Source organism: Daucus carota, chromosome 9 (genome assembly GCF_001625215.2).
Source record: "Daucus carota subsp. sativus chromosome 9, DH1 v3.0, whole genome shotgun sequence".
Lineage (NCBI taxonomy): Eukaryota > Viridiplantae > Streptophyta > Magnoliopsida > Apiales > Apiaceae > Daucus > Daucus carota.
In genome coordinates, this window is record NC_030389.2 from 12,174,461 (window position 1) to 12,195,937 (window position 21,477).

The following is a 21,477-nucleotide window of genomic DNA, read 5'->3' on the forward strand; positions in this document are numbered from 1 at the left end:
GAGAAAAGTTGGAAGAAGTCTTACTTTCAAAAAAAAAAAAAAAAGTTGGAACAAGTCTTGTATGATAATTGGAAGTTTTGTAATATAAAGGAAAATTAGAAAAAATCTTGGATGAAGAATATAAATTTTGGTATTCTGGGAAAGGTTGTAACAAAACAGAAATGCAAAGGTAAAATTGACCATTGAAGTAATTTATCGTATAAAAAAGACAACTAAAATAAGAGGCGGCAACAATCTTTAAATAGAATAGAGATTGAAATGTGCTAAATCATATTGTAAAAATATTGTCCTCAACATTGTAATAAAACACTACATTTAAGTCTACGATAATAAAACACTATGACACAACGTTTAACTTATATATTATGTGGGCTTGAGTTTTAAATGTTAGATAAAATAATATTATGAAATGACATTACATAATCTCACATTAATGTTTTTAGAGTTTGCACCTGTTTCTTTATGAGTTTAGGTTAAAAAAAGGGTAAACACTACACATGTAGCGTTTTCAAATATAAATGTTAAACGAGAATGTTATAAAGAATTGCAACCTTCCGCTAAGTGTAGAGATTTTCATGTACTTCAATACTTTTCTTGTCTTGCAGATTCTTGTTTTACATGTTATTGCTAATTGCATAATTTAAAGGTGAGCAAGTAATTAAGATGTTGCTTCAGAAGGAGAGAGTAATTTTCATCTCATACTTTGATAAATTTCTTAACCTTTATATATCTCTACATAACCTCAACCTGCTGATCTCCTAACCAGACACTAACCGTTCCGTATCTCGAATTCTTAATAACCAGACACTAACTGTTCTGCATCTTGAATTCTTACTTTCCAAGCTTGGAATTCTGATAGACAATACAGCAGATTAGATTATAGAGATGCAATATATCCAGATTCAGTCTTAGATACTTTAGGTTCTGGTAAAATGAATGAGAACAAGTTGGTCTTCTAGCTTTCTGCAACTTAGAACACATATTTCAACAGTCAGGCAATCCAGATCCTCTTTCTTCTGTTTGCATTAAATTATACTTAATTAAAAAAACAACATTATAGTATACGCTTATCGCTAATGTTACACTAGACAGATATTGTGGTCCTACATTATGGTATAGAAATGTTGATACCTCATGCATTCAACCATAACACCATTAATATATCATGATGGAGCTTGACACACAAAAGTAGATAATGAAATTTTACCAATAATCGTTACATGAACACTTCCCTTCCTGGAAATGGTGAAACCGAACTCTATCTCTCACAATGATTACGCGTTTGTAAATTCTAGAGATCAACTTCAAAACCATATGACAATCTCTGCACACACGTAAATTCTTCACCACTCTGATTGGTGAATTCTTGGGCAATTGCAACAGACCATAAGCTACAGCAAGCCTCTCACTGTGAAAGCCTAATGCATTTTCTTTTTCTTCATCATCTATATCATGCAACACCTCAGAAGTGGTCGCTATGTGTCCCACTTGTTTCAATTTTCTAGCTATTCTATCAAGCATTTCATGAATTTTATCACTGTCTGGATGTGATTCATCCCCCATCCCAAAACGGTGCACTGTGAAATCCAACTCTATGGAACTCCAACCATGTTCCTTCTTCACTTGCTTGTCTTTCATTAAATTTCTAAGATTGCTCACACTTGACCACTTACCAAGTGAAGCGTATAGATTCGACGCAAGAACATAATTATCACCACCTAGTGGTTCTAACTCGAGTAAATCTCTGATAATACGTTCCCCCAGCTCTTTGTATCCGTAGGTCTTGCAAGCAGTGAGCAAAGTTCGCCACAGAATTGCATTGGCCTTAATGGGCATTGTTCTAATGAATTCGTTCGCTCGATTAACATGCCCTGAGCGACAAAATAAATCAACCATACAACCATAATGCTCCAACTCTGGAACGCACCCATACTCCACTTGCATGCTATCAAAAAGTTTACACCCCTCGTCAAGTAAACCCGAGTGGCTACATGCAAACAAGACACTAGTGAATGTGACAGAATTTGGATAGACATCAGCTTTTCGCATACTATCAAACAATTCTAAAGCTTTCTGACCATATCCATGTATGGCATACCCTCCAATCATAGCAGACCACGCAGCAACATCTCTCTTTACCATCTTCTGAAATACTATCAGCGCATCATCCAAACTTCCACATTTTGAATACATGTCAACCAAAGAAGTACCCAAGACAACATCTATATTGATACTCTTTAGGTCAATATAAGAATGCACCCATCTGCCTAAATCTAAAGCACCCAAGTGCCCACAAATCCTAGCTACACTAGCCAAAGTAAACTCATCTGTATCAACACCCTCTACTTGCATATATTTAAACAATGCCAGTGCCTCTGACTTCATATCATTCTCCACATACCCGGAAATCAATATACTCCACGACGCCATATCCTTGTCACGCATTTCATCAAGCAGATAACGCGCAAACTTAACGCACCCACAAATACAATACAATCTCATCAAACCATTTATCACTGGTGTCTCAAAGCACAACCCCTTCTTCAAAATCTGGCAATGCAGCATCCTACCCTCTTCAAGCCTTGACAACTTGCAAAGTGCCTTAAGAACAAAAGCAAGCGTGAAACTGTTCGATGAAATGCCGCAAAGATGCATGTGCTTGTACAATGTGACAGCTTTGGTGGGTGAATCACTAAGTGCGTACCCTCTGATAATGGTGTTCCACATAAAAACATTGGGCTGGTGGGTCCAAGAAAAGATACAATGAGCATAAGCCACGTGGCGACGGAGCGTGATTGCGGCAGCTTGTATCAAACTGCTGGCTAAAATGGTGTCATGGGCTAGACCAGCTCGAATGATATGAGCTTGAATGAGTTTAAGGTCTCTAGAGGTGGTGCACTTTTTGATTAAGGACACTAACAAGCTCTTGTCTAGTGCTAGTGGTTTTATGTTACTTGTCATCTCATTTTCTGAATCTTGCTCGCAAAACTAAAGACTAGTAAAAATTCATTGGATTAGCATTAACAAAACTATCAGTCATTCTTGGCATCTTCGGCAGCCATTTTGTGGAAAACGGCCACATATCTCATGAAATCCGGAAGTAATGCCGAGTTGGAAAAAATCCTTAAATACCGGTTATTAATGCCGGATAAACTAGCATTTTTATTTGGGAAAAAACGATAGATCATATAATGTTTTGTTATTTTAACCCTATCCAGTACGCTATACGATTTAGCGTTAGCATAACAGAATGTTATTCTATTAGACGATATAACATTTTTGATAAATATCCAAAACGTTATACAATCGTTAATAAATGATATTTGTGGCCACTCTTCCGGATTTAAAACATTAATGATAGATGTAATGATAATGAGCCTAACACTCTATTTTGTTGAATTGAAGTCCATAAACTCTCGGTCTCTTCATTCTGTACCTTCCCCTACCGGAGATGGTTTGAGCTTGGTACTGATTTCTGTCGTTAAAATTTGTGTTGAATTCTTATCTTTGTTACTTTAATTATGAGAAATCGGTTGAAAATGCGATTCGTAGAAGAAATCACTCCTATCTATCGTCAAATGTTAAGTAAAAAAAGGATAATTATAAACGGTCTTTCTAATGTGTGCCCAAGGGCACACAATAATCACCAACTTTCATGAAAATAACTTGTTTTGATCGGTGGAATTGATGTGAATGCAGGAGGGCCATTTACATTTATTATTCATCCACCAATCAAAAACTAGAATTCATATGGGAGTTAGTGACTATTGTGTGCCTTTGGGCACACTATAAAAAATTCGAATTATAAATTTTATGTATACAGGAAGTACACAGAGTCACAGACTTTCTAATAATATATTTCTTTCCTCATTATTACTCCCTCATTATTACTCTACATGACTACATGGGACTATGCCGGTAAACAGATCGGGTTTGAATCGTATCTAGTTAAATTCATGTTATAATCTATTTAATTTTATCGGATTCAGATCGGATCGGATCAGGAGTCAGATATTTTATAGGTCAATCTATATCCGGTCCATTCGGATTGTGGATAATCGGATCGGAGATCCGATCCACTGAAAATTACGAAATATATTTTTTCACCGTGGACAATATTTTAACTTTCCATATAAGAAAAAAGTGATTTTCTAGTTGTATTAATTAATGAATTTTAACGTATCAAGCACAAATAAAAACTAATAAAGCAGTAAAGTAAAGTCTGCAGTTTCTTGTTATTAATAAAAATGCAACGGAAAAAGAAAATAGAAAATTAATAAATAAGTTGCTTAATATTTTTAGAGAATGCAAATTATGGTCTACTCCTCTGTTAATAAAGATTAAAATCAATAAATATGTCCTAAATACAGAATCAGGTGATTCAGAAGGTGTTAAGTGAAAGAGTTTAGCTCATGTGTGTTTATACTCACTTTACACTGAAAAAAGAGTGATTATTAGATTAACTGAATAATAAGAGTGAGAGTCAGGTCAAGACTTAGGAGCGGTTGATTGGTTATAAAGAAATATGATTTAGGATTGTGTATCTTGTATTTTAAGAATTTTTTATTTTGTATGTATTATATAAATATAATATATTATAATACAGTATAATATAAAATATATAATATAGTTAAGCATGGATCGGATCGGATCGTTAACAGATCGGATTTGACCATATCAATATCCATTCTTTATCGAACCGGATTATTAGCGGATCGGATTATTAGCAGATCAAATTTTTTTAATAAGAATCCGTATCCATTTATTTAACTACGGGTCGGATCGGATCAGATCGGATATCCGATCCATTTACAGGCCTATATGGGAGTATCTTATTCTCTTCAAAAAGACCTCTTTTTTCCGTGTCCTTTCTTTATACTTCCTCTCGTCTCACTCATTTTTATACAGTTTTATTTTTGGATATAACATTATTTCTATATATTACAAATACCATTTTCTTCCTCTATCTCTATTTTATTATAATAAAAACACTATTACATTTAGTATTACTATCTCAAATCTATTATTAAATATAAATGAGTTCCACGATTTTATCCACTTTTCATCTAATTTTATTTATTTTTTATAATTTTTTTAGTATCCGTATCCCAACTAAATGTATATAATTAGTTGGACGAGGGAATATATTCAGGACTATTACTATGAGTAGTATTTTGTGATGCACATGACTAGAGAAGGATGTGGAAGACTCTTTTGTGTTGATAATGTATAGGCTAACGTCACATGGATTTGACTATAATTATAGTCAAAGGTAGAAAATGACTGAAGTATGATATTTTTAAAAAATTATTTATATTATTTTATTTTTGATATATCAACTTATTTTTTAGTTAAAATTTTTTTATGATTGAAATTGTTTTTAGATAAAATATAATTAAGTATTTATCCGAAGTTTAATCAGTTTAAGTTTTGGAAAATTAGACAGTTATCCAGATCTAACAGGGGCACACACGGAATACAGAATTACAGATCATATGAAACGAAATTCTCAACTCATTCGTGTTTTTGATGTTAAGGAACAAAAACAAACAATTACCGTCAAGACGTAAAAAACACATTTTTTTTTTGAATAAGTAAAAAACACATTTAAAACATTTTATGAATTCAACTATAATGACATAACCCTTCAGATAAAGTCTGGTCAAGAAATGACGACGCAGAAATGATGATATTAATAATTATTTGATCTAACTAGTACTCTGAAAATTTAATTTATTGAAAATTTATTTAATTTCAAAAATTTAAAAATTTATTGTATTCTGATTTAAAAATAATAATTTATTAATTTTCTAATTATATTCTAATTTAACCAAAAAAATCATATTAATTAAAAAAATAAGCAGGTTAACGCATTAGTTACCGCTGACAGTTAAAAAAAGTAAGTAAAAAAATGATGAGTTATTTCTGAACGGAAATTATAAATGGATGTAAAACAGTCCGAGATGAAATTCCCGGGTCGAAAATATCATCACACTGAGGAGCGATGTGCAGCAAAATATCATCATCTCCATGGATACTGGGAACATCAAAATTATCAGTTTATGAGAACCAAACACGCCCTTATTTCACACACACACTCGCTACTAAGACTAAGAGCAGCACTTCAGTTAATCCTACAATTTGTGGATTGGAATCAGGATCAGATGACTATAAATTTGTCTTGCACGATGCTCTTGATTCTTCTGGCAACAATACAACTCATGCTCGGGTATGTTGTTATTCAATTATATTATTGTTGTTTATATAAATTTTGGAACGAGAGATTGAGGTTCTTGAGGCTGAATTCGAATTTCACTTTGAGTAATGTATTCATGTTGAATGTTGTTTATTTCGAATTCTAAAATCAACTCGCGTGATTATTAGATTTATTGCGTTGGCCTCACTAATCAGAATTTGGAACAAGTACACTACAATATACACCTGACGACTTGAAAGTACCTTATACGTGATAATTATGTTAAATGATCTAGGCTTAATTAGGGAAATTGAGGGAAGAAATCTCGGAAATGCAGGGTCCGCGAGTTGAGGTAGAGGTAGAAATTAGGGCTAATTGTTGTGAAAAGTTTTTTTTTTTTTGTTTTCACATGCCTCATTTAAAATAATGGTAATTGAGTATGTTTAGTGGTTAAACAAATTAAACTATGCATACGTAGTTTTAGTGGTTTTGGGAATTATGTAACTTACGGACTTAATTGACTGGTATATTTTTAACTTATGGAGTCAAACATGTGATTGTGTAATGAGTAGTGAATGAAATGTTTTTTAGTTGTTACCTTGATGATACTTTTGTGTTGATTTTTACTGTCATCCATGTATTCTTTTATTGTACTCATATCTCATAAATATTTTACTACAGATATAATGTTTGTTTTTTGTTATCTTTTTAGTGTGTGTGGTTGCATTGTTACAGCTATAGTGCAACTTTATTTTGAAGTGTTTGACTAAATGTAATCAGTTAAAGCTCTGATGTATTTTATCGGGTCAGGCTGCGAGGGATGGTTTCTGCTCACAGGTCAAAAAATTGACAGTGGTGGAGAGGGAAACAAGTATAGCTACAAATAGGAGGGTGGATTTGGCGAGAACAGCCCTTTATATAGCGGCAGAGGATGACTCCCTTATCTCGCATTCTTCTGTTCCACTTCCTGTTGAAGCTTTTCTTGAGAGACTAGATGATCTTTCCATGGGTTACTGCTCACACTTTGGCTCTTCATTTCAGTCCTCACCGGAGAATTTTCTTGAATGTATGGATACATACTTGTATATTAACAAGGTCAGTGTTTGGATAGTCTCTGTGTGCTAAATTCATATACCATTTAGGTTGTTTCCTAAAGTTTTACCCGGTGACTGATACATGGAGAATATATGAAAATCAATATCTTAACAGATGTTTTAATCCTCCTCAATTTCCTAGATATTTTGCTTAAACTATCTGATGGACAAGATCTAATGTTGTGTTTGGTTGGGGTGAATGATTCCGGAAGGAATGGAATGAAAAATGAACTGTATTATGGACAATTGTTAAGAAATTTCATTCCTTCCTCCATTCCATTCCTTACATTATGTGCTAGATATCACACCTTCAATTTAAGATGGAATGCTCCATTCTCTCCTATCCTCAATTTCTTCTCAAATCTCATCATAGCAATTTTGCACTCTGTCAAGTTTTCTCCAAAACTTACTTCCTATCTGTATTAGTGTCAAGTAGTTTTACTCATTCCATTCCATTCTCCCCAACCAAACACAACATAAGTGAACTAGAAATGGAAATATTAGGAGAATGGACCAGTTGGTTGCTGTCTCTGATACATAAATTATGTAACATTATTCTCTTATTAAAAGGCATTTGTGTATTACAAAGAAAAAGGTCATCCAGATTGAAAGGGGGGAACGTGTTGTTTTGAACTACAAAGAGTGGGAAATATGTGTTCAATGTATATTACGGGATTGTCTGTAGTGTCCAGTTGAATAAATGCTTCTTTGCCTATAAATATAAAAAGTTAAAAAGCATGCAGATCATCTGACTTTATTTGTGAGACCAAAGATAACACAGTTTTTCTAGTGTATTTACACATATATGACATCCACAAGAGTAGTGGGAACCTAGAAATTCTGAATCTAAATACGTTCCCATTTCCTTTTGATTAGCTTTATATCTTGGACATCCTAAAGATTGATCACACGAATTACTTCCTCATATATAATAATGGTGGCAGAATTAGAAAAAATTCAGTAGAATTTGAAACTAGCAAAAATTACCTTTATATTTGTACTTACAAACATCTTTATTATCTGCATTAGGACATGAAGCAATTAGGTGATGATGTTTTGGTGCAGAAATTTTGCTGCAAATTATTTATTTTCCCCGAGTGCTCTTATTAGTTTTCCATGCATGACTAGGGGCAGTGTGCTCAAACAATTAACTTCATAAGGAATATGTGTATTATGCAGAAGAATGGGGACATGTTTGCAGATAAGAACTCCAGGAATGATTTTCAGGAACAATTCTACAACTCTCATGCGGAAACTAATTGTACAAATGATCTTAATGTTAATAGAACTAGCTGCAACCATTGCTAAAGTCTGCCAAATAATATCCACAAAAATATACACTGTAAAAAATCACTCATATTTGATATAAAGATAATTCTGTAAGATAACTGCCACTGTTAGAATTAGTTCTTAACTTATTATATTCTAGTACATGGAAATGAAAAACCTAGAGCTTAATGTCTTGCGGTCAAATGTCGTGTTTTTGTGTTCACTTGTATTGCTCAATCCCCATTTTTATAATATGTTCTATAACATTTCTCCTCCATTGCAAAATAAATAAATAATAATAAGAAGAAATAAACCTACTCTTTTCAGTTAACTAGACCAGAAAAATATAGGAACAAAATGGAGTACCGAAAAATGTTGTGGTTGTCGCATAGTCATTTGGTGAGAGGCTCATCTCAGGTGAGGCGCAAAGGGAGAGTGGAACAGTATATTTGAGCCATAAGCCCCTAACGTCAGTATGTTTACACTACTTCTCTTATGTACCCTCTTCTTCAGAACGTTGCGACTCTACAATGACTTCCTTCATCTTCTTAACTCATCATCTAATTTCCTTTTCTCTTTAACCTTGCACACACACACACACACACACACACACACTTGTAATTATACAAATTAATCATAAATTCATTTAACCTAAATAAATTAGTTAGTTTGTTTCTTATTTATTTATTTTGTGTTCTTGTTTGTCAATGGTTAATGCTCACCAACAATGTTATTAAAAGCGTGCATATGCGCTCGCATATGCAAGGTAAATGCGCATTGTTCTGATTATGCGATGCGAGGTTAGAGATGCGCGCGCTTTTCTACGCATGAAGAGCATAAGCGAGATGCGAGAAGCGCAGGAAAAGCGCGCTTTTTTATTTTTTTGACTGGGCGATTGACTGGGCTGTTGACTGGGTCTTTTTAAAAGAAAAAAGTCATAAAACCCTAAAACAGACAGACACGCATCTTTGATACCATACAACACGTACATACACATACATAGGCGATCGATTGAACAAGATCTGTGCAGGATAATCTCCTTTTTGGTAATTATCTTCTTTCTTGTATACACACACACATATATATACACATACACACACACATATCTAGACACACACACACACATACAGAAATATATATACATAATCTTGTCTATACATATATACTGATTATGATAATGATTATTTAGTACAGACATATATTATATATGTGTATATATATGAACATATTATTTATTTTTTACTAATAATATATATATAAACACACAATTATATGATATTGTGACGATGATGATGATGATTTTTAGTTTATGTCAAATTATCAACTACTAGGATTTTAGATTATCTATTTGTGCCCTAACTTTGAACCTGATTATCATCAACATGTTCTATGCCAATCTAATATGCTTATTACTTGTTACATTTAATTGTTATGCATTTTTTTATAATTTTTTACGCTTTGTTTCAAAAAGCGCGCATCTCGCATTGCGCGTTGCGCTTATGCGCCAGGAGGCCCTTTGCGCTTCAGTGCGCATATCGCATTTAATAACACTGCTCACCAGTTATTCCAGACTTCTTGTATGCTATTTGCCTATGCACAGGATTTATTATGATTGGGATCAGTCTTTGATTTGCTTTTTATTTATGAATCGTGAAACTTATTTGAATACTTTGTAGCTTAAAAATGAACAATGCTTGTTTAATGGTGGATGATTCTTTATATGTAAATAAAACAATGGACTCTATAGAACTTAACTCTAAAATATATATCTTTTGTAGATAATAACCCTGTGATTTTTTTAGGTCTAGGTGCCTATATGACTCCAAATCTTAATTTTAGGTCAATGTACTGGCATCAGACACTTGGACGCAACAATTGTTCCTTGTCTGATGCTTTGCCTGAATGTGGTCAACTTTACCACTGAAATTCTACATACCAGATGAACTTAGGATGCAAAAAGAAAATGATGAGAAAGACAGATGTAAAAAGATAACCTATCCAATCTGAATACCCTCTTTAACTATTATAAACATTCCTATCCTATCTCAAGGTTATTAGTAAGATAAATACAATTGTGAGAAAAAAATCTGTAACGAATAATTCTTTGACTTTCTATTGCTAGATTTGGTCCTAATGTTGGGTTTCTATAACAGTTTGGATTGAACCCATGTCTTTCCACTAATAGTAAGTTCTTTAGGAGTCCCCACAAAACACAGAAATCCCAGCAAATTCTTCCACCAGTAGTGTGTACCTTTTACTGTCTGCATTACATAATTTCACATAGTCCTCAAGTATACATTACAATTTTATGTCATAAATTCATAGTTGTTGGTATGTGAGTCAAATGCCGATCGACTGGAAGCTAGTTGTTTATTGCTAGACTTAAATCTTTTTTACGTGAACTATCAGAGATTATGAAAGCACACTTAGATAATTAGATAACACACCAGTTGATTCTCAGATGCAATTAACATTTTTTATCCACACGAGTGTTATTTTGTTAATGATAACTGTTTGACATGTAAGTTATAACACAGATAAAAGAGGTTTTTCTTGTCAAGCTATTAGGAACGAAATAGTACAGTATAGTAATTCTGTTACTAGTTTAGCCTTATATTAGTATATGCAGTAGTAAGGGTAGAATGGTCTATTTCTTAGATATCAGTCACGGACTATTATAATAACTTTCTCTGTACGGTGTTGGCCTCCATTATCATAATTTGAAACATTAATGCCCCAAATATCACGATCTTAAAAAATGCCCTCCAATATCACTTATTAACGTTATATCGTGTAGTGTTTTTGATATTAATTGAAAACACTACTTCGCCTAGCATTCTGTTGGGGTTAAAAGATCAAAACGCGGGTTAAAAAAACAGAACGCTACAAGATGCAGCGTATGGATCTGTTGGGGTTTAGAAAAACAGAACGCTACACGATGTAGCGTTCTATTGGGGTTAAAAGAACATAACGCTATACGATCTAGTGTTTTCTTCCAAAATTAAAAACGCTATATTATCCAACGCTAATAAATGGTATTTTGGGCCACTTTTTCCAATTCTGTTATTCTGGGCATTACTTGTGTGTTTTGTGAAATTTGGGGCCTTTTCTTTGTAATGTTTCATTTGAGATCATGTTATATTTGAATTTAAAAAAATGGAATATATTTTACACCACTGCTTCCCTCTGTTCTCTCTCTAAAACCCTAACTTTTTCTACAAGTTCTGTGTTCTTCCTCATTTCTTACTAATCTCTCTTTTTAATGCAATCAATCACTCTTATCTCTCACTATATCTACTTGTTTCTCTCTTATAAAACACAAAAACCTCGAAGTTGTAAAACAAGTTGGGAACTCCCCGATTCCAAACAAATTAGTATCAAAGCCCTAAATTTGGATCAACCAGTGCTTCACCAGTGCGGTGTGTGTCAAAACAAGCTGAGCGGTTTTAGAACTGTAGTAATTGCAACCTTCAATCTCCAGTTATGTTTGAACCAACTCAGGTGTTGTGTTTCCTAATTGCTCTTTACAGTTCAGTACTTGTTGAGGGTACATCTGTAGTTTCGATTGATTTCTGCTAGTTCTACTTGTTTTTAAGTAGTTGAGTTTGTTCAAGTGTTGTTTACATCATATAATCACAAAAATAGTTGTTGTTTGCTAGTTTTGTTGGTTTACTGAGTCAACTCAGTAGTAGTGTTGTAATATTCTGGGTAATTTGTGAACACTCGAAGCAGTTAAGCAGTTGTTAAGGTGTTGTTGAGTAGTTTGTGGTTGAATCCTGTCTTTGATTGTGGATTGGGGAAGTGACTTCTGTGGTGTAGCCAACGTCTTTGATAGCTTCTGTAAGAGATTATGTGTGCTGATAATTGTATGTCAATAGAGAATAGTGACAAGGCCTTTAATGAGCTTCTACAAGAAGTTCAACAGCAGTTTCTGTGGTATAGGGAAAAAGTCGAGTCAGAGGTTGCAGGGTTTGGAAGGTGGAGGAAATGATCGGAATGGTTGCTGAAAAGATGGAAGTTTTGAACAAGCTGGGAACTCAAAGAAGAAGGTCAAATGTCTTTGTGAATCCTTTTGCTAGTAGCCATACAGCTGGCAAGAGTGGTTGCAAGAGTGTGAGTAGTACTTCCTCATATTCAAGATAGGCGAAAGTAAGAAGGTAACGTTACAGGCCTGCACCGGACTGGTACAACTAGGAATTGGTTCCAGGTGTATGTTATTGGAAAGGAAAAACTCAAGTGGTCACTGCTAGGTTTGGGACCTAGAAACAAGAAATGCTGTTTGACAACTTCAAACAGCATCACCAAAGCACATATATCGAAGATTACTACACTCAGTTTGAAGAGTGTATGGAGAATCTTAAAGAAAGTTTACCCGTCTTGAATGAGTCGTATTTTGTGGAATGCTTTATAGGAGGGATACGAGACAAGGTTAGGAAACCTTGAAGCTGCTCAATCCTCAACCTTAGACCAGGCCTATAGATTAGCCAAACAGTGTACAGGAGCTGGGGTCATTAAGAAAGTGAACCAGAATGGCAGTCATGCTATCAATACTGCGAGTATTAACAATGAAGGAATGGTGGCTAATCTAGAAATGAGGCACGAGGGGAACACTACAGATATTTGAGTCAAAATATCTCCAGAACAACTCAATGAAAGACTCCGGGAAGGATTGTGTCCTTACCCTGATGAAAAGGATGATCCACAACATAAATGTGCCCAACCTTGTTATTTCAATATAACTAGGGAAGTGGTTGACACCACTAGCAAGAAAAGGGTTTTGGTCAAGGTAAAAGAAGAGACCCTTCATGAGGAAAAGCAAGAACAAGTAGAAGTATCAGTTCATACAATTGAAGGATTTCATAATAACAAGACGCTTACATTACTAGGAGGGAAAACCAACAGTTTTCAATACTTGTAGATGGAGGCAGTACTCACAGCTTTATTGATGAGCATACTGCTAGTAAACTGAGATGTGAAATGGTGAAAACAAAGCCTATGAAGGTACAAGTAGTCATTGGGAACAACTTGATCGGGCAATATGAATGTGCAGAGTTCTCATGGAAAATAGGCAATCTAGAATTTCAAACTAATGTGAGAACCTTGCCAATAAGGGGATATGATTTAGTCCTTGGAGTGGATTGGCTGGGTTCTTTAGGGTTGGTAACCTTTGATTATAAGAAACTGACATTATAGTTCCAAAACCAAGGCCATTTAGTGACACTACATGGCAATACACAACCTTACAAACCAAAGATCCAACAAATGAGTGCCAAGGCTTTTATTGTGAGCTGCCAGAGGCAAGGTAATAGGTTTCCTTACTTGGCTAATGAGCTCAGATCAGAATTAGCAGGGAAGGGAAGACAGTGAGCCAGAGCTTGACCAACTATAAGGAACAACTACAATTGCAAGGGTTATTACATGATATGAGGATATCTTCCGAGCTCCAACGGGCTTACCACCTCACAGATCTATTGAGCACAACAATGAGCTGAAGGAAGGATCTCAGCCCTTCTCTAGAAGACCATATAAGAATTCATATGATCAGAAAAATGAAATTGAGAATGATGGTGAGATGTTGGAGGCTGGGATTATAAGGTCCAGCAATTCCCCCTATGCATCACCTATCTTACTAGTCAAGAAGAAGAATGTATCTTGGAGATTTTGTATAGATTACAGAAAATTCAATTCCTTAACAATCAAAAACAAATTTCTTATTCCGCCCATTGAGAAGTTGCTGGATGAATTAATTGGAGCCCGGGTTTTCTCTAAGTTGGATTTGAGAGCGTGGTATCATCAAGTGAGAATGAAGCCTCAAGACATTGAGAAAACAGCTTTTAGGACCCATGTAGGTCACTATGAATTTACTGTGGTGCCCTTTGAGCTCACTAGTGCCCCCGCCACCTTTCGAAATTTAATGAACCAATTTTTTGCACCTCACCTAAGGAAGTTTACTCTCGTCTTTTTTTGATGACATCTTAGTTTACTCAAAGTTTGTCAAGGATCACATCCCTCATCTAAAGTAGGTGTTCTAAATCATGAGGCAGCAACAATTATTTGCTAAACTCTCTAAATGTGAGTTCATGAAAACACAGGTGACCTAACTTGCGCATATCATCACTCAAGCAGGGGTTGAGGTCAATAAGAGTAAGATTGAAGATATGGTGTCTTGGCCTCTACCTCAAAATAAAAAGGTGCTCAGGGTTTCCTTGGGTTAAATGGGTATTATAGGAAGTTCGTAAAAGACTATGGCATTATTGCCAAGCCTTTAACCAACTTGTTGTAGAAGGATGGCTTTAAATGGACTGAAGAATCCACCCAAGCCTTCAATAAGCTTAAACAGGCTATGGTTAGTACACCTGTACTTAAACTTCCAGATTACTCAAAGGAGTTTACAGTTGAAACAGATGCTTCAAACACTGGTATTGGTGCTGTATTAACTCAGAAGACCACCCACCTGCTTACTTCAGCAAGGCCCTATGGCGCAAAGGGCAGGCCATGTCCACTTATGAAAAGGAATTGATGGCAGTAGTTACTGCAGTTAATAAGTGGGCTCCCTACCTCATGGACAAACATTTTTTCATAAAAAGTTTCATAAAAATCGATCATTGGGCCCTCAAGTATCTGACTGATCAAAAAATCAGTAACCTCCTGCAACAGAAGTGGATAAACAAGTTAGGAATTCCCTGATTCCTAACTCAAGCTCCAAAGCTTAATGTGTCACATGATCAGTACTCACACCAAAGATAGTAGGTAGCCTATGTGTAATTGTCTTCAACGTCCACATCATCAATTATAACAATAACTATCATCAATTAAAATGAGTTTATAGCCAAGTCTTCAATGTGGAGACTCCCCTGCAGTTTCTGCTTTTTAATTTTCGTCTTATATTAATATCGCTATTACATGTTTGCATTTGCATTGATTCAGAAACTCTCTTGTGCCATTTGTTAACTTATTAGATCTCTGTTTGTCATAAATTGCATGTAAAGATCTTTTTCAAGGGATATGCCCGTCAGAAGTTGTAAATTGCAATCATTAGTGCAAGTAGTTCACATAGTTCTTATAACCACACTAGTTTACATGGAAACAGAATATTAATGTTATATGTTTGTTAGGAAGAACTTGTTCCCACCCTTCTCTTCATTGCCTACCATTATATCATGACCTAGAGTGTGCCTTTATCATCCTAGTTCTCCACTTCTCATCTATTCACTAACTTGTCTTCCATTGTTTTTTGTGTTTCAGGCTTTCTGCAGACACAGTTCAAAAAATCCATCTGAACAGCGCACCCTTTATCTTCACTCTGTATGCAAAACTGCTGCCTTTCTCAATCACTATAGCAGCGGAATACTTTACCTGCAATTATATTGTTACCTTTTTGTTTGTGTTCAGGTTTTGACACATCGTTTAGGTTCTGCCGCTATGCTTTCCCTTGTTTATGCTGAGATCTTGAAAATGTTTCGGATATGGGGTATATTAAACTTTGATGTTGAAATTTTCTTTCCTCATGATTCTAGTAGCAATCCTAGAGGCTATATTAAGCAGAAAAGTAAAGAGTCTGATCAAGCACATATCATGACAACAGAATCCTTATTGGTGAAGGTACATCTCCCTCATCCCACTAACACGGGGGCACATTTACATGTATTGCAACTTGCTGAACATCTATGTTTGTTCCATCACATGTACTTGGAATTGTTGTGCTTTTAGTTTTAAGATGACTCTAAATGTTGTCATATTCAAGAAGTCATTGCACTATATAATTAGAAAAAGAAAAAGGCTAATCTCGCACTGGGACTGCGAATCATAGTCTTTTTTTGTTAATATTTCTTGCTTTTATAAACCGTTACTTAGGTATTTTAGTAGCTGAATGATGAGGAGTTGCCGAGTTTTGTGAATACCATAGTTCTATATTTATTGAGTGCCTAGGCTATCTACTTACTGATGATTGTTAATGTTTTTGTACAACTTGCGATACATAAAGCCACTTTTGACCTGGCACAGTTGGACATATTCCAGTGATATTCAATGAGGGATCAATTTTGTCAGGAACTTTTTAGGTGTGATTGTACAAGGCCAAGACATATTGTGGTGGGCACCATAGCTCTGTGTGGACTACAAATTATCTTCAGTAAATTCTTCACCAAGTGTATCTTTGTGGGTAACACTTGTTTAACAAAAACTATATATATTTATATATAGGGCATCGCTCTATGGAGAACGTTTTAGCGTGAGAACTCTAAGAACACTATTGTTCTAGTGCAGAACAATACAATATTGAAAAATGTGAAATTTCTGCAAAACAGTTGTTATGTACTTTTTGAAAAGTGCATAACAATTGTTCTCACTGTTCTTACATGATATATACTGGAAAAATAAGTTTTTTTTGTTTTTGGGGGGGGGGGGGGAGTTGAAAATTGAATTCTATGCCTCTTCTAGTACTAGTAGAGCTTTGTAATCACTGTAGTCACACTCCTTGATTCGCAACTCAAACTATATACAGTTGAAACTCGATTAAGTTATAATCAATAAAGTAATAACCTCATTGAAGTAATATTTTTTTCTGGCCCCAACATAATGTAGATAGTGTATTTTTACTCTCGATAAATTAATATTTTTCCTTAGTCCCAACATTATTACTTTAAAGAGGTTTAACTATATGGTTATGAGGCTAGACACAAGTCATCTTTTCAGAATTTACCGGATGGAACTGTTCATATATATTTACTGGAGGCCTGTTTTGTTAACTTATAGCCCTTCTATGCTTTATTATAATCTCTGCCTAGAATCTGTATCTAAGCCCGGTCTACTTTTTGTGTCATATAGTTGAAACTTAAAAGTAAAGAACTGTGTCCTACCAAAAGTTAGGGCATTCTATTTAGTTGTTCCTAAGTAATGTTAATTTCTTTCATCCTCATTTCTTCTATTTCTCTTTCCTCATTGCATATCTTTTATTTTGCACGAATGAAGTCTTCACGCTTCCTTTAAAAAATTGTTCATCGTATAATTAGTCAGGAGCCCAATTTGTCTTGTGACATTCTTTGCTTCATTTTATATTATAGTATTCGAACTTTTCTTTAATTTTCTAATAGTGATAAAATGCCTCGTAAAAGTTGCTGAAAAATCCTCTAGGCACGGGAAAGTAATGTTTTAGTGAATTGTGCTAGAAGCATTAGGGATGTGGAGTGTTATGGCTTGTTATTATTGTATTTCGCAAATGTTTCCCTAGTAGGTAGGCGCTTTATTGTGTCTTGGGTATAAGGTCATCAAAACAGCTTCTGTTAAAAGAATAAACTGGGCACCAAAGAGCCTTTAAAAGTTCTTCTAAATTACCACTTAAGTGCCTCACTGAGTTATATGATTACTCCATTAACCATTTTTTTAATTTGGGAAAGAACTCAAGGTAGGGATCAAATAGATTTTGTCGGAACTTCACAATGACATTTCACCTATTTGCTTTTCATGTTGCCCTTTTCAATTATGTTTACTTTTTAGCTAGTATATTTTGTCAATCTTATGTACTCTGTAATGAAATGTTTGCACTCATTATACAACCTGTGAGCAGATCCTGACAGAATTAAAGGTAGCTTTTTGGCCGTTCCAGCTTGATCAAGATAAGAGTTTATTTTTAAGGGCAGCAGAAGCTGCTAACTGCTCTCGTAGGTCAAGGAATGTCAATGAAAGGTCTATTAGTTTCATTCTTTTGTATAAAATACTTTGAGAATTTACTTCTACATTGCAATGTGATTGCCTGCCTATATCTTCCTGTCTTTCTTCTCAGTATTGTATTATGTCTCATGTAGTGCCTCTGAGCTTGCCTCTGTCAAGGCTGCACAACATAGGTTAGAACGTGGAGTTTGGACCAGTGTACGGTTTGGAGACATGAGGCGTGCTCTATCTGGTATGTACTCTATCTGGTATGTACTACTGTTTTGTTTCTATGCAACAAAACATTTTGTATCATTTTTGTTTGTTTTATCACACCTCAGGCTTATTGTTTCTTTTCTCTATATAATACATTTAATGTGGTAAAATAGCGATAGCAATTCTGTTGTTAGACAAATGAAAAGTTTGGTAGATTGTAGTGCTTAGTTGACTGCTAATGACCTCATACATAGCTTAATTTTGATTTTGCTAAAACTCTTTGGACTAAACTCTATATATGTAATATGTGAACTTAAATATATATTTGATGCACAACATGTTTTTTTAGTATCCTTGACTTGATTATCTCCACTCCCTGTACAAAGTATGATATGACATTAATACCAACACATCAAACAAGGTTATGTATTTCCAAACCTAATAAATATCCCCATCATCCTGATTTAGTTTGGATGCTTGCAGTTTTGCAGAAATAATTATTCCTTAGGTCCAAATGATACTTTTCATCTCAATTTCATTTTCTAGAGTGAACATGCAATGGCTCATGCTAGACACTGATCAACTATATTGGAAGATAAAATTGCATACAGTTACAGAAAATTTCTCTGTAAATGATCTAATGGATGTTCACTCTAAAAATTAGAAAAAGGATTGAAAATGTAGTTTGAACCTTAAATTTTTCATTGGTATTAGGCTATATATAGGCATGTGGCTGCGTAGTGTCTGTTACTATACAACTGGCAAGAATAGTGTTTCTCGAAAAAGGTCTTATTTGATTTGAAATTTGTATCGTTGATATTAGTATATATATCTTACATAGCCGAAAGTTGGCTCTTCTGTATTGATAAAGAGACTGCTTTATGTGTGCTGAAGGTTATTAGAAAGAGGGGATTCCTTTCCATGTGAGCACAGGCACAGATTCATATATTAGTCTGAACCTTCCGCAGCTTCTTTGATGTTTAGATTACTAAATTGTGCAACTTCTGTTTCTGATGTAGTTACAGGCTCTATCTACTATTAATAATACTACTGCATTCCTGATAGCAGGCTTGTAATATTTTGTGTTTGAATTCTATTCTTTGATGTTAAAAATAACTCCAAGTATGCAACTTCAAGTGAGAGGCAGACTAATTTTGTTGTTGATAATAAGACTGTTAAATTTTATTGCAAGTAGTGGTCAGCATTCGATCAGACTGACATATTTTATTAGTACTATTATCAGTATCATTTACCAAGTACAGGAACTGGTTAATGACTGAAAAATGGCAGTGAAGATTATGTGATATGCGGTCTGGTTTGAAAACTTGTTCTCAATTCTATGTAATTCCTGTTTGGCAGCAAAAGAATATGAAGATTTTATCGAAAGATATATAGTTGACATTAGAGGGAAACGAAAGAAACTAAAACTAAAAACAAGATTAGAATTGATTAATAATAACACAACATACCATTTTTTGTTACTGTTCATGGAGCGCTATCTGGGGGTTCTATGTATTATTATTGCACGGTGTTTTCTTTGTTATCAGTTACCTGGTGTGTGTGCACAGTCCTTGTATTAATGATTCATCTCTATACTCTCATAATTTTTTTGCCCTGTTAGCATGTGAGCGTCTTATCCTCCTAAATACCGATCCTAAGGAACTAAGGGATTACAGTGTGCTCCTATACCATTCCGGTTTCTATGAAGAGTCTTTGCATTACCTGAAGCTATATCAGGATGCAGAGGTAAGTTGCATATTTTTTTTGATAAATTAATACCTGAACTTGACTTGCTGCTAAAATTCACTAGTACGCAAGCTAATCTAGCAACTCTATTTCAGAAATCATCCAATTCCACAAGTGATCTGGAAAAAAATGCTGTGGATATGTTGTTGATACGCCTAAACCTCATTTTGATGGAGGATGGTTGGAGCAGTCCTCCACACATTAGAAACTTCCTTCATAACTCGGATCCATGGTAATTGTTTGTTGGTGTTTCTTCTGATGAAGTGAATAATTCAAGATGAAGCTGTCTAGTGCATATAAAAAAAATAAGAGATTAGCATAGAACTGGCAGCAATGTATATAGAGAACATATCATCAGGTGGTCAACTGTGGATCACATATTCATGGAAAATCTCCATAGTTTCTTACTACTCACAGCCATGTCGAAGGAACGGAAGACCTAAAGTGCAAAACCTGACCAAGAAAAAGGAAGAACAGAACAAAAGGATAGCAAGTAGATCATGCGGCGGACCTTGTTATTGATGTGTAACACACAAGATTAGTGAATAAATCTGTAATGTATCTGCCATGTACATAATAACTTATGTAGAACAATGAATAATACAATAACATCCAGAATAAAAACATAATTATATCTTTTGGAATTTTAATATATGATGATACTGTATAGAATTAGTAGTATTGAAGTAGTACTTATCAAATTATGAAAAATTTCGACATTTAGTGTAATGTACTAAGTACATTTTCTGACGTAGTTATGTCACTGAATGGGACCTTATAAATGTTCTGGTCTTTTACCCAAACCTAGCATGACCCCTTGCCCGTGAACAAATTCACATACTTATACTTTTGCCCAAAACATGTCAGGTCCTCGGGCCTGTGCCAAATTTAAATTTTAAGCTTTTTTATTGTAAAATCTATATATACACTATATAAATAATTTCACTATATAAATTTTGGTCCCTTTTAGTTAGAGTACTGGTGTTGGGCGTGTCTATTTTTGTGTGTGACTTCTATTTTTTTCAAAACTAATTTTTATTTTATTTAATATATATAAGCAGTTGTTTTGCGTGTCTATTTGTGGCTTTTGTTTTCTTCAAAACTATTGTTTATTTTGTCTAATATATATAAGCAGTCGGACTAATTGGGAGCCTGCATGTCTCCTTCCAAGTATAAAAATTATTAATATAATGAAAAAATACAATAAATTATTTTTGAAAGTGATTCATACATCTTTATAAAAATCAAATTTTAAAAATACAAATGGATTAGTTAAAAAATTTGAATTTCACCTCTAACTTCTTTTTC

The 21,477-nt window shown here is 34.5% G+C and overlaps 2 protein-coding genes across 7 annotated transcripts; one reads left to right on the plus strand and one right to left on the minus strand.

Annotated features, from left to right (window-relative positions):
• Positions 1 to 1,203: 1,203 nt before the first annotated feature.
• LOC108201277 (pentatricopeptide repeat-containing protein At5g66520) lies at positions 1,204 to 2,961 on the minus strand. The gene has a single exon (XM_017369567.1). The coding sequence runs from the start codon at positions 2,959 to 2,961 to the stop codon at positions 1,204 to 1,206; it is 1,758 nt and encodes a 585-aa protein (XP_017225056.1).
• Positions 2,962 to 5,938: 2,977 nt separating this feature from the next.
• Positions 5,939 to 20,819, plus strand: LOC108201750 (uncharacterized). 6 transcript variants are annotated; one of them, XR_010287533.1, is made up of 9 exons: positions 5,940 to 6,229; positions 7,007 to 7,291; positions 15,805 to 15,864; positions 15,952 to 16,161; positions 16,609 to 16,716; positions 18,125 to 18,243; positions 18,363 to 18,476; positions 20,045 to 20,169; positions 20,265 to 20,288. XR_010287533.1 is itself a non-coding variant. In XM_064084300.1 (9 exons), exons 1-9 carry the CDS (start codon positions 6,005 to 6,007, stop codon positions 20,403 to 20,405), a joined length of 1,371 nt encoding a protein of 456 aa, XP_063940370.1. In that variant the 5' UTR covers positions 5,942 to 6,004; the 3' UTR covers positions 20,406 to 20,819. The 6 variants fall into 6 exon arrangements, 5 of the variants coding, with proteins under 5 accessions (XP_063940371.1, XP_063940373.1, XP_063940372.1 ...); XM_064084300.1 differs by having other exon boundaries at positions 5,942 to 6,229; positions 18,363 to 18,460; positions 20,265 to 20,819; XM_064084301.1 differs by lacking the exons at positions 20,045 to 20,169; positions 20,265 to 20,288 and adding an exon at positions 19,318 to 20,038 and having other exon boundaries at positions 5,939 to 6,229.
• Positions 20,820 to 21,477: the final 658 nt, after the last annotated feature.

What these genes read in the sequence shown, in the direction of transcription:
- LOC108201277 (XM_017369567.1), bottom strand. Translation starts at nt 2,961, where the DNA reads ATGACAAGTAACATAAAACCACTAGCACTAGACAAGAGCTTGTTAGTG.
- LOC108201750 (XM_064084300.1), top strand. Translation starts at nt 6,005, where the DNA reads ATGTGCAGCAAAATATCATCATCTCCATGGATACTGGGAACATCAAAA. An exon ending in GCACCCTTTATCTTCACTCT is followed by an intron (nt 15,865 to 15,951) that starts GTATGCAAAACT and finishes GTTTGTGTTCAG; the next exon opens with GTTTTGACACATCGTTTAGG. An exon ending in TCAAGGAATGTCAATGAAAG is followed by an intron (nt 18,244 to 18,362) that starts GTCTATTAGTTT and finishes TGTCTCATGTAG; the next exon opens with TGCCTCTGAGCTTGCCTCTG.